This window comes from Hyperolius riggenbachi, chromosome 4 (assembly GCF_040937935.1).
Source record: "Hyperolius riggenbachi isolate aHypRig1 chromosome 4, aHypRig1.pri, whole genome shotgun sequence".
Classification (NCBI taxonomy): Eukaryota; Metazoa; Chordata; class Amphibia; order Anura; family Hyperoliidae; genus Hyperolius; species Hyperolius riggenbachi.
Genome location: NC_090649.1, coordinates 247450077 through 247464091, shown reverse-complemented (window position 1 = coordinate 247464091; position 14015 = coordinate 247450077). Strand labels below are relative to the sequence as shown.

The following is a 14015-nucleotide window of genomic DNA, read 5'->3' as shown; positions in this document are numbered from 1 at the left end:
AAGAGATGACAAGTTGATCGAAAATGAAGAACAGTTGTGTTAATTAAAATATTATATTGCTTTATTTTACTTTCTTGTTCTTTTGCTATTGGCCAATATAGAGAGAAAGTGTCTTCACCTACCCCTTTATGTGCATCGCTAGCAATCAGGGATAGAGATACACAGGCTCCAGCAGATGGGAATTGCCATTCTAGACACATTAATGGATTGATGCCATGCCTCATGCAAACTGCAGCTGACCAAATTATACACATAATCTGTAATTATGTAATATTGCAAATAGCAACATTTGGTTTTTGGCAGCTCCTTGCAGGAAAACATTGCTACCAATATATAAACAAGACGTTTTACCAGTGATGACTGTGCAAGAGCAAAAATGCATTCAGCCACACAGAATTTTTGATAAAAAAGTAATGAAGTAATGAAATTAAATTATGAGTAACTCAATAAGCATGTGTCATTATACATGTTATGTCAAGCCATAGTTTTCCATTAGTAGAAGCTAAACTAAATAAGAATGGCAATGGCACCGCAGCAACATACAGTAAAATGTACTACATTATTCAGGATACCCAATTTTACATAATTTATCCTGGTTTCTGCATCAGAAACACTTCCTATATCTATATTTTGCTGTATATTGGTATGTAATCCCGTCCTCCCAGTGATGTTAAGTGTAGCCTATTTAGTTATACAGCCTTCTCCTACCACCAGCAGGGGCAAACCCAGGGTTTTCAAGGGTGGGATTCCTGAAAGGTCTCCCTAGGCCACGCACAATACAGTATAAAAATATGGTAGGATAGCATGCTGGGTACACATGATGCAATTTCCCATCCAACCAACCGACAACGGAATCGATCAGGAGCAGTTTGGATACAGATATTAATGAGGATAGCAGACATTGCTAAGGAAAGTGAAACATTCACCCAGCAGGGCAGTGCTCATACCTGACTCTGTTAAGCTTCCCAGAGCTGCTCCATGCTCTGTATACACGCTGCTGCTCCATCCAAAGTCAAGTGTAGCAGGGAAAGAAAGGGGGCGGTGCTGTGAGCTGCAGGATACCTGCAGATATTCTAGTGTCTCAACTTGTGCCTATCCCCAGACACTGCACCGGCCCTGGTATGAGGGGAGTTCTGGGCAGCTGTAATCCCCCCCTGCGTTTGCCTCTGACCAAGGCCCATATCACTTCCTACTTGTATAAAGAGGATAGCGCTCACAGTGTCCCTACTCAGCACCTGATAGCAACACCCGATCGCCTCCTCTATTCTATAAAATTCTGTTTGTCAAGAGGTAGCGCTCAAGGTGCGTATCACCTAAAAAGGATGTCATCAAATCAAATATGTTCAGCTTATACTACATATGACAGGTACAAGCCTAAATATAAACACTTTGGCACTCAAAGTCCATGCAAGGTTATTAGCAAGGTAATAACTAAAAGTCCATGTACACAGGCCCTAAAATTTAAAACTTGGACTAGATCGCTGGTTTCTTCTCCATAGGTACACACAGCACACTAAAAGTAGATTCTTCAAATTGTGGACCCTCCACCAACACCCTTTGTGGTCCACTCACCGCTGTATTAGACCAACCAATGGTCTATATGCACATTGGGACCGTTCCCGGGTCGTCCCCCACCTCTCGATCAAATGCAGTGTGTCTTTAATCCAAACAGACCTCTTCATATACGATGCAGCCTTCTAGCTAAAAAACTTAGTGAAGAGAACTCCACATAGCGTAATACTGCTTAAAAATGTTTATTTAATAAAATGCAATTGCACTCACATGTTTGTAGATAAAATCAGCGCATAGAGTGATTTATAAACGGGCTCTCCCCCGTTCAGGTGGCCAGGCTGGCAGGCTCCTCAGAGTGGATCCCCTCTATTTCCGCCGCGCGGTCGGAAGAAAAACGGACGCCACACGTGCCTCCTCGCCGCCGCTCACCCTGTGATTGTGTTGCCCAGTTTCCGCATCAGACTCCGCCCTATCGATTTCGTCACCAAGTGACTCATCAGGGGCATGGAGTCTGATGCGTCCCAGGCCTTTTTGAACTAATGGAGCGCTTCCCGCGCATGCTCCATACATACACTATGGACGCCTGCCAATCTGCCGCCATCTAGTGGATAAAATTAGTATTACGCTAAAAAACAAAATAAATACCTAGCAGACCTCGCAGAGTAAGCTGTTACATTTCTATGTAACCACATTCCTCATATTTATGCAATTCCCTCCCCTCCCTCACTAAATTCACATCCTACCATCACACAGGTTGTTCCCAAAATTTACTACCAACAGCACATCAAATCCCCAACCACAAATTACAATTCATGTGTGTTCATGCGTTCCTGCCCCCACTCCATACCCTATATAAGTGAACCCCCTACCTTCCTTCATCCCACCACCCCCCTTTTTCCATTTAACCCTAAATTCCATTACCCCCATCATCCCCTTACATATATTAGGGATCAGAGGTCATGAACACATACCCACACATTTACATACCACAGGGACATAGTTCCAAGCTCTTTTAAAGCTACAGCATATCATATTGGCATACATATAACCCCTTACCCCACCTTGGGTTCATTCTCTGAGTGCCCTTCATTCCCCCCTCTTCTCTCACACCCCTTCATTTGGATCATTTCACCCCATCTGGAACATTTCTCTAGACAAAGTTTTGCCATCAGTGGGATCAGGGTGCATGCACACACATCACACCCCTAATCCCCCAAAAAGCATACCAGATCGATATCTATATTGAGGCCATCCGGTCTCAGTGTCCCCATCCGGTGGATCCACTTGGTTTCCTCCTGTGAGACCCTTTTGAGTTTATTACACCCCCTCCAGTTGGGAATAATTTTCTGTAACGCACAAAAAGATAACTCCCTGGGGTTACAGTTATGGTGGCTACTAAAATGGGCTGAAACTCCGTGATTGGGGTATCCCTTCACAATGTTGCGAATATGCTCCCCCATCCGCTCCTTTAAGGTGCGTGTGGTTCTCCCGATATACTGCCATCCACATTTGCACCAGGCAAGGTATACAACAAATCTATCATTACAGGTAATGAATTCTTGAATTTTAAAGCTTTTTCCATTGCTGAAGGATGTCACCCTATCAGTTTTTTGACCAGCAGGGAGGCTGTAGGTCAAAAAACTGATAGGGTGACATCCTTCAGCAATGGAAAAAGCTTTAAAATTCAAGAATTCATTACCTGTAATGATAGATTTGTTGTATACCTTGCCTGGTGCAAATGTGGATGGCAGTATATCGGGAGAACCACACGCACCTTAAAGGAGCGGATGGGGGAGCATATTCGCAACATTGTGAAGGGATACCCCAATCACGGAGTTTCAGCCCATTTTAGTAGCCACCATAACTGTAACCCCAGGGAGTTATCTTTTTGTGCGTTACAGAAAATTATTCCCAACTGGAGGGGGTGTAATAAACTCAAAAGGGTCTCACAGGAGGAAACCAAGTGGATCCACCGGATGGGGACACTGAGACCGGATGGCCTCAATATAGATATCGATCTGGTATGCTTTTTGGGGGATTAGGGGTGTGATGTGTGTGCATGCACCCTGATCCCACTGATGGCAAAACTTTGTCTAGAGAAATGTTCCCAATGGGGTGAAATGATCCAAATGAAGGGGTGTGAGAGAAGAGGGGGGAATGAAGGGCACTCAGAGAATGAACCCAAGGTGGGGTAAGGGGTTATATGTATGCCAATATGATATGCTGTAGCTTTAAAAGAGCTTGGAACTATGTCCCTGTGGTATGTAAATGTGTGGGTATGTGTTCATGACCTCTGATCCCTAATATATGTAAGGGGATGATGGGGGTAATGGAATTTAGGGTTAAATGGAAAAAGGGGGGTGGTGGGATGAAGGAAGGTAGGGGGTTCACTTATATAGGGTATGGAGTGGGGGCAGGAACGCATGAACACACATGAATTGTAATTTGTGGTTGGGGATTTGATGTGCTGTTGGTAGTAAATTTTGGGAACAACCTGTGTGATGGTAGGATGTGAATTTAGTGAGGGAGGGGAGGGAATTGCATAAATATGAGGAATGTGGTTACATAGAAATGTAACGGCTTACTCTGCGAGGTCTGCTAGGTATTTATTTTGTTTTTTAGCGTAATACTAATTTTATCCACTAGATGGCGGCAGATTGGCAGGCGTCCATAGTGTATGTATGGAGCATGCGCGGGAAGCGCTCCATTAGTTCAAAAAGGCCTGGGACGCATCAGACTCCATGCCCCTGATGAGTCACTTGGTGACGAAATCGATAGGGCGGAGTCTGATGCGGAAACTGGGCCACACAATCACAGGGTGAGCGGCGGCGAGGAGGCACGTGTGGCGTCCGTTTTTCTTCCGACCGCGCGGCGGAAATAGAGGGGATCCACTCTGAGGAGCCTGCCAGCCTGGCCACCTGAACGGGGGAGAGCCCGTTTATAAATCACTCTATGCGCTGATTTTATCTACAAACATGTGAGTGCAATTGCATTTTATTAAATAAACATTTTTAAGCAGTATTACGCTATGTGGAGTTCTCTTCACTAAGTTTTTTAGCTAGAAGGCTGCATCGTATATGAAGAGGTCTGTTTGGATTAAAGACACACTGCATTTGATCGAGAGGTGGGGGACGACCCGGGAACGGTCCCAATGTGCATATAGACCATTGGTTGGTCTAATACAGCGGTGAGTGGACCACAAAGGGTGTTGGTGGAGGGTCCACAATTTGAAGAATCTACTTTTAGTGTGCTGTGTGTACCTATGGAGAAGAAACCAGCGATCTAGTCCAAGTTTTAAATTTTAGGGCCTGTGTACATGGACTTTTAGTTATTACCTTGCTAATAACCTTGCATGGACTTTGAGTGCCAAAGTGTTTATATTTAGGCTTGTACCTGTCATATGTAGTATAAGCTGAACATATTTGATTTGATGACATCCTTTTTAGGTGATACGCACCTTGAGCGCTACCTCTTGACAAACACCATATCACTTCCTACTTAGAGAAATCTAAAGAGAAAAAGTTAATTGCATATGATCCTAGGTGTTGTTTCTACTTCGGGAACACAACAAACAAATATTTTGCAGCACAGGTGGAAAGATTCACTTAGTAGAATAAGTGAAGCTGCTAGAGGTTCCTTTCTCCAATAGGTTGTTAGCAAAATAGTAGCTATCACTCTGCACTATGTTACAGAGACCTGCAGCAACCCAGTGCACAATATACTGATAAGGTGGCCATCACCACATAAACCAAATACAAAGGGTCAAATCTCTGATCCACAAAATAAAATCCACTTTATTTAAAATCAGTCAAAAACAGTTCCAGAAAATAGAATATACATTGTGGGTGCATAAACAAGCCTTCAACAATAATACATATACAGTGCAAATATACAGTACAGGTAGTCCCCGACTTATTAACGCCTGACTTACAAACGACCCGCCGATACGGCATGGATTCTGTGTTTCCATGGTCAAAAACATTTTTTCAAATTGGAATTTTTGAGTAGTAGTTTTTGAGAAAATCAATTTTAAAAATTCAAAGAAAAAATGGCTTTTAAACTTGTACAAGCAGGTACAGGGGGCAGAGGTGACACAGAGGGGGACACTGGAAGCACAGGGGGCTCAGAGGAGGTACAGGGGATAGAGATCGCACAATGTTCCGACTTAAGAACAGATTCAGGTTAAAAACAAACCTACTGTAAAGAATAGCGGAGATGCCGCCGCGGAGACAAGCGGCATGGCGGCTATCTCCGCGTATCAGCCGGCGGCCTCTGCCGTGCGGTTAAATGCTCAAGTTATGGCTGGTCCTTCCATTGCTCACAGGTTAAGGGCTACGCGCACGCAGGCAGAGCGACAGGACCTTTATGCAGCAAAGAGGAGGGTCAGCTGATCCTGCGGTCAGCTGACTCCAGCGGGCATCCGGATTGGCTGAGGGATTGGGGCGGCGCTGTGGAGCTTGCTGGGTATATATAAAGCAGGCCTGTCAGTAGCTCTGCGTCTGCTGTTGCGTATGCTATATTGTGTTAGCTCTCAGACCCCAGTCAGTTCCCAAAGTGTGTTAGAACCAGCTGGAGCTGGGAATTCACACTTAGCTAGATTCTGTTGATAGCTTTAAAGTACTAGTTCATTGTTTATTTGTTATGACCTATTGCTTCCTCTGACTATTTGTCGATTCTGTACCTCAGTCTATCTGATTCACGTTGCCGACCCAGCCTGTCCCTGACGTTGAATCAGTCTTCCGATTCTGTACTTTGTCTGTCCGCTCGTTGCCAAACTCTGCCTGTCTGACCACTCTACCCGCACTGGTGGGCCCTGCCACCAGTGAGCGAAATCTGTTTCCTGCACCAATCTCCTATGTGTAGGATACTGCCTTCTAGTCAGGATACCTGCTCCTCAGGTATCCTAGGCTGCAGTACTATCTGTGTCACTTGCCATTAGGCTGCAGTACTATCTGTGTCATTTGCCATTAGGCTGCAGTACTATCTGTGTCACTTACTAGGCTGCAGTACTGTCTGTCTCACTCAAGCCTAGGCTGCAGTAACGCCTGAATCCAACAGGGCTTCAGCACCAATTGTATCAACTACTCCTAGGCTGCAAGACAGTCCGCTCTAGCTGCCCTTCAAGAGAGCCTGAGTTCAGCTCTACTGTGGTTCTCTCCTTATACTGTGCACCAAACACTACCGGGCTGCAGTACACTCTGAATCACTTGCTCTATAGGTGATCAGTTATCCAGCAGTATTGTATTATCCACATTAGCTTTCTTGTCTGCAGTACTGTCTGACTCACCCCGCCATTAGGTGAGCATCAGCTGCAGGCTGAGTCACCCGCTCCTCGGGTAGGCTCCCTCATCTGAATTACTGTTACACCTAAACACAATCCTACACTGGTTGTCACATGTCTGGCTATACTAGTATTATTGGTGATTCTGCAGATCACCATATAATCAGGTATACCATCTGTATTATTGGTGATACTGCAGATCATCAATAATCAGAAATATCTGTGTTGCTGACACCAATCGTTACACCTACATTCCCTATCTCGTTCGTTAACCGGGGACTACAGTACCTGTAATTGGAAGTACTGTATATAATTGCCTACTTCTTCAAATCCCAACCAGGTTTCGTCCTTCTGCCATCATCAGGGGATATTTTGAGAGTGCGCTAATTCCGCAGGGATACTCCAGATCATAGGCCAACAGTAAAGATTTTGCCACCTGTGATACATTTAAGAATGTGAACCAGGGAGAGGACAGATTTTATAGTCAGCCAACATTGACTTAATAATGTATGAATAAAAATAATTCTGTAAAATTACTCTTTAATTAGCAAAGTACTAGACACATTTTGCACTTTCTATATCTACCTCCCAATATTACTTTTCTTATGCATTTTCTCTGCAGGAGTTACTAAAAGACCCTCTTTATATTGGGCTGAGACACAGGAGAGTGAGAGGGAAAGCTTATGATGACCTTGTGGAGGAATTCATGAAAGCTGTGACTGACAGGTAAACGCATTTGTTTATGTATTATAAGTTCAGGATATTCACTGCTTCCATTTCCAGTTTATGAGGTTGAAGACAACAAATCACAAGCATTAGTAGTAGGTCCAGTCTACAAGCGTGGCCATTATTCAGTATTATAGGTTTAGAGATAGCTGCTGTCATATCAACTCAAAAGGTTAGCATGTAGCGTACTCTGTCTACACTGCCGTTCCTATACTGTTTGGCTCCAGAGGAAGCAGATGTTTAACCTCACAATACATGTGGGGCATCTCTTAGGGATTTATCCCCGGACCTCTTCCAGGCATTCAGACATGGTTGGAAGACCTTTCCTGTATACGGTGGCACCCGGTGTAATATATATAGATGGTGTATTTGCATGAATTGATATTTATGAAAACTGAGCATTTATTTTGATCTACTTTTGCACTTAGTGCCCTAGGTACTTTGAGTGGAAGCAGCAGATTTGGGCGCATGAGACAAGTGGCCAAAAAGGCGCCCCATTCACTTCCATTATAAATATCGTTTAATGGGCGCCGAACAGGGAAAAAAGGGCGCCGGAGATTATTAACGTTTTACAAACGGCCCCCGGAGATTTTAATGTTTTATAACTGTGCTTGTGATGATTTACGTTTAGAAAATAAGCCCGTGACGAATAACGTTTATAAAAATACTAAACATATTTATCCTATTTAATTAAAACATTATTTAACATTTTAACCCTTACTGTTTGTAAAACATTATTATTCACAAAATAAAGCGATCAGTACGTAACTTAAATTGCAATATATTTTTTACAATCACTATTTGTAAAACATTTCTAAAACATTATTATGCACCCCAAAAAATTATTTACATTTTTTTATTTAAATTTTTTATTTATTAATGTTTGTAAAACATTATTATCCGTAGGGGGTCTTAGGTTTAGGCACCACCAGGGGGGTCTTAGGTTTAGGCACCCACAGGGAGGTCTTAGGTTTAGGCACCACCAGGGGGGTCTTAGGTTTAGGCACCACTAGGGGGGTCTTAGGTTTAGGCACCCACAGGGGGTCTTAGGTTTAGGCACCCCCAGGGGGGTCTTAAGTTTAGGCACCACCAGGAGAGTCTTAGGTTTAGGCACCACCAGGGGGGGTCTTAGGTTTAGGCACCACCAGGGGGTCTAGGGGTTAGGGATAGGTACAGGGAGGTCTTTGGGGTGGTTAGTTTTAGGCATCACCAGGGGGGTCTTAGGTTTAGGCACCACCAGGGGGGGGGTCTTAGGTTTAGGCACCCCAGGGGGGTATTAGGTTTAGGCACCACCAGGGGGGGTCTTAGGTTTAGGCACCACCAGGGGGGGTCTTAGGTTCAGGCACCACCAGGGGGTTTTAGGTTTAGGCACCACCAGGGGGGGTCTTAGGTTTAGGCACCACCAGGGGGTTCAGGGGTTAGGGATAGGTACAGGGAGGGTTCTGTGTGAGAGTAGGGTTAGGTATAGTTTTAGTACAATTTTAATAATACTAATCAACAGTTATTATGAATGTACTTATATTAATATCATTGTTATAAACAATATTTTCACATTTTATTATAATAATAAACGATAAATCAAGATTATTCATAACAATATATAATTATAATGTTTAAACAAATAATACTGTTTTTTTAACAAACGTAATTATAAGTTTCAGTTTAGAAACAGGGAAGATTAACGTTTTAAGAATTGCCGATTTCATACACATTATTTAATGATTTATAAATTCTTAAAACACTATTTGTAAACGAAATTCTACACAATATTTTTATAAACGATAATACTGCTTATCGTTTACACCACGCGCCCTTTTTTCCCGACGCCCTTTTTTGATGTACGCCTTTGAGTACATGTATTACTTCTAATCAGTTATAGCACTTTATTATTCTAGATAATGCCTTGAAATGGCTCTGATTGAACCATGGATGTGATCATAAATTAAGATATACAGTAGACTGTGAATTGCAGAAGAGGTATATCATTCTGTTTTTAAATGGTTTTAATTGTCATTTGGATGAATTAACCACTTCAGCACTGAGGGTTTTTCCCCTTATGGACCAGAGCATTTCAGCGCTCTTCCCTTTCATTTGCCAAAAACTCTAGGACAGTTGGTACAGTCTATTTGGCCATTCTTTTTGCTATGGTTTATTATTATTGAGTATTTATATAGCGCCATCTTCCACAGTGCTGTACAGAGTATATTGTCTTGTCACTTAACTATCCTTCAGAGGGGCTCACAATCTAATTCCTACCATAGTCACATGTCTTTGTATGTATCATGCAGTGTGCATGTTTTAGGCTAGGGCCAATTTAGGGGGAAACCAATTATCTTATCTGTAGGTTTTTGGAATGTGGGAGGAAACTAGAGTGCCTGGAGAAATCCCACCCAGACACGGGGAGAACATACAATCTCTGGCCCTGGATTGTAGAAAATAGGACCTTGAGCATAGAGGTTGTATTGCTCCAACATGTGCTGTTTTCAGATATCACAAAGCTCTCTAGGGAAGTAAACACATGGAATTGTTTATAGTTCTTACAGTACGGTGAATCATTTGGATATTTCTGTTAATCCTGATAAAGATGCCTGTAACATGGGTGATCGATGCAGGTATACCAGTTAGACTGCCGTAATTAATTATACAATTTTGGAACCATCATCTGTTCCTTATTTTAAGGTAGGGATGCCATCAAACTTTATTTTGAATTAGATTAATGCATGAAGATCTTTAACTATACATCTTTTCACTCTGCCTGTACATCTCCTCATCTTGTTTGACCATCACAGTTTCTCAAATGAGGGTAATTTTATAACCTAAACAATGCCCTACCCAGTATTGCACATAATCATTCCCACCTGTTTTGTGAACTACTGACTTCTGTTCAGACATCTGGGTAGAGTATAGGGACATAGTAATAGCCTTTGAGCAAATGGAACCCCATTTATAACTTACCTGACTTGTTTGTGCTTATTTCTGCTGCATTATTTACAAAGTATGTCTAGTTCTAGAATATGATACTGGGGTAAAATGTTCATATTATAACACAAATACTTCACTTTTGAAAATCAGCTTTGCTTCTGTCTGTCTCCCTTGGCCTGCCGATGCTGCAGAAGCAGCTTAAGGCTTGGTTTCCACTTGGAATGGATGGAAAGGATACACACATGTCACGGTTGTGCAATGGAGCGCAGTGCACACCGGTTCATCACATGTCCTTGCTGTCCATTTTGCATTCTCTCCATCCATCTACTTTGATCGACGTGTTCGATCACCTATACTCACATGCCCCCTGGTTGGCTCCTCTGCTCGGTCCTGAAGCTCACAGACTGGAGGGGTTCCCCATTGGATAACAATAGACCAATTCTCCCTAGCAGCAGGGAGAATTTTTATTGGTCCACCATAAACCAATAAGAATTCTCCCTGGCAAGATTTCCATTGGTCTTTTGCAATCCAATAGGGATCCCCATGCTTTTGCAGGGCACTAATCTGTTTACCGGCATCGGGTCAGAGCGGAGGAGTCAGCAGCAGCAGAACTGAGGGACCATTACGGGATTAGGATTAGCGATGGAACACGTCGATCTGTTCAGCAAAGTGAATGTGGTGATCAATCTAGTGAAAATGGACACTGTCTGTTTAAGCTTTTATTGCATCTGTGCACCCGGAATTTTACGGTCTGTTCTGGAAAAATGCGGCAGGTCAGGATTGTAACACAAATTGGTGCATTTGCTGTACAAGTAGGAATCAAGCTTTTTATCTTTGATTAGTGTCACCTACCGCTCCCCTCTGCTCACATGATGTGCAGTGGCTCACCCCTGTCACAATGCTTTCCTGCCCTCTGATTTGTGCAGAGTACAGTGTAGAGATGCTGAAAATGTGTGGAAGTGTATGCTGATAGAAGATTAGGCTATAATAAATATAGCTGAAACTTAATGAGTAGTTTCTTGATCTGTGCCTTGTTCAGCATCAGCAGAGTGGCCACAGAAGAGCACAATAACTTGGTCCATCACTGGGTCTTCTCTTCTTCAGTGCTTCAGCTTACCACAATGCCTGACGTTGGAGAGAGGTCAGAGTAGGTGGCAGCGAGGCCGCTTGACCCTCACCTGGCCCCAGGCTTCTGCCAAGGTTGGAGAGGGACACTGCATGTTTAAAGCAAAACACAAAGGGGGAGAGGACACTAAACTGGAGGTCATGCTTGAAGTGGTATTGGAAATGTAGAGATGAAGAGAGATGATAGAAGATTAGGCTATAATAAATATATCTGAAACTTAATGAGTGGTTTCTTGATCTGTAAGCTCTACTAAGCTATCTTGATCTTCATTCTTGAGTTCTCCTGACTTCTATAGACTGAAACAACCTTTACTTACCAATAAGCACAGTGACATTTTCAAGTTGCAGAATGTCTAAGAAAAATAAGGCAAACTGAGTGGTTTCTGCTGAAAGGTAATACCTGTATTATAGCTCACCATCTGTCTAACATGTTATTATAAAGTAGCTAAAAGGACAGGGAAATGTAAAATGTCCATTGACAGAGAACTCCTTTGTTTGGCTTCATATCTCTAAATGGCAAAGAATGTGCTGGCGTACTGTTATTTTAGTCTTCTAATATCTTTTCTATAAGCTAAATTTGAACTTTAGTTACATTGGGGAGACACATTCTTTCGCTGGGAATATGAAAAGAATCTATTTGTCAGAGCAGTAAGCCATACTGAGAAGTCTGGGAGTACGCTGGGACTCTATATCCAGCACATGGAAAATGTTGCCAGGATTGAGATTCTTGTTGATGTGGCATGATAAGTGCTGCATTTCATGGAGACAGTTTGCTTTTTAACTCTTCCATTCAATGCCTAGAAAAAATGCTAACTCTATTTCCTGCCACTCTTCCCTTTGTTCCAGCATTGTCATAACCTAACTTTACATAAATATCAGCAGCTACTGAGCTATCACAGCACACAACCCTGCGTATGAATGTGTGAGATCTTCCAACCCAGACAGGTACCATGTGAGGCTGGTGCAGCTCCGTAACTGAAGTGTCTCGTGACCGACCCTTATTCTTTGCTTACCACTAAAGCAGGGGCATACGAATAGCCCCTGTGATGGGACAGGAAGCTGTGTAATTTTTACTTGATCCGGAATTGCGGGCCTCCTCCATGCTTCACAGCTGCACTCACTCTGCTGCCATTCGCCGGCCAATCATGTGACCGATGTGAGTCACGTGATCGGGAGCCAGAGGATGCATAGAACAAGCATTTTCAGAGGGAATGTGGCCACCGTTTGTCTCTACAGTTTACAGGTTACAAACAATGCAGGCTCACTCTAGGTTTAAAAAGATTCTTTTTTTAACACAGGTTCACTTTAAAGAATTACATTTTAACTGAAACTGAAGAATTTTTGGCAATCCGAGAATTCAAATTATTTTATTATTGGTTAACATGCTTTATTTATGTTTAAAATAAAATGATTTTAGTATAATTGGAGATAAAGCTAACATAATTGTATTCCCCATAGAAATAAATAGGTCCTCATACACTTTCCCAAGCAGTCACTGCTTGGGCCTTTCCTATTGGTGGATGGAGGGTTTATTTTGATCCTATGCGCTCTCTGACACTACACTTCCGCATCGGTACGGACGGTGGCTATCTTTGGACTTTGGTCCATGTGTTGTGATCTTCATATCTCTACAGGTAACTACTTGTGCTTGGCTGTATGATTTATATACACGGGTGTCCCTTCTAGGGGCCTCACTTTGCATATTGGACTTTTGGTCTATCTCTGTCTATGTACATGTATTGCAGTTTTTCTGCTTTTGTCTATATGGACATATGCATGGCCTTATAGTCCAGCTGGCCCAGGTATACACCTGGAGTCATTCACTGCATGTACCTATATATATGATGATACTTTCACCCTTTCTCTCACTTTCTCAGGTGCTTATAGCCTTTTCACTTTTTCATAACCCATGTATATATGAGATGTTACACACCTATCCCTGGGATTTCTCAGGATGTATAGTGTGGACTGCAGCAATTTTGAGCTGTGTTGATACACATGAGGATTATATATATGTGTGCACTAATGTATATATATCATAGGCACGTGGACACTAGGTGTATGATACACATATGGGGTTATCTGTACTTTATACTGTGCACGATATCTACTGGTGTGGAGACTATCGGATGTACACATGGTGTTCACTTTAGGCAGTTTCACTGGCGTCCTCCTCCATACGAGCATTTATGGAAATTGTAATTTTTTCAGATTGTGGCCTGGGTTCGTTTTTTGGACTCTAGTGGTAAGATTGTTTTACTTACTGACTTTCTACCTGTATCCCGCGATATACATACGCCTAGAATGGTATGTAATGTAAAATTCCTTATTATATGTGTTTTTTGACAGATATACATGTATACTGTATGCCTCTGAGGAAGCGATCTTTGATCGTGAAACACGTGTCAGGCAGTCGGTGTGGTTGTTACTGAGAATTCTGGAAATTATG

The 14015-nt window shown here is 42.6% G+C and overlaps 1 protein-coding gene across 2 annotated transcripts in view; it reads left to right on the top strand.

The window, feature by feature from the left end:
* The window catches only part of ME1 (malic enzyme 1), a 385689-nt gene that overhangs the window by 176224 nt on the left and 195450 nt on the right, over positions 1–14015 (top strand). For both annotated transcript variants that reach the window (XM_068281558.1, XM_068281557.1), the window contains exon 6: positions 7416–7519. In XM_068281558.1, coding sequence (XP_068137659.1) covers positions 7416–7519 — 104 coding nt within the window. The remainder of the gene's footprint in view (positions 1–7415; positions 7520–14015) is intronic.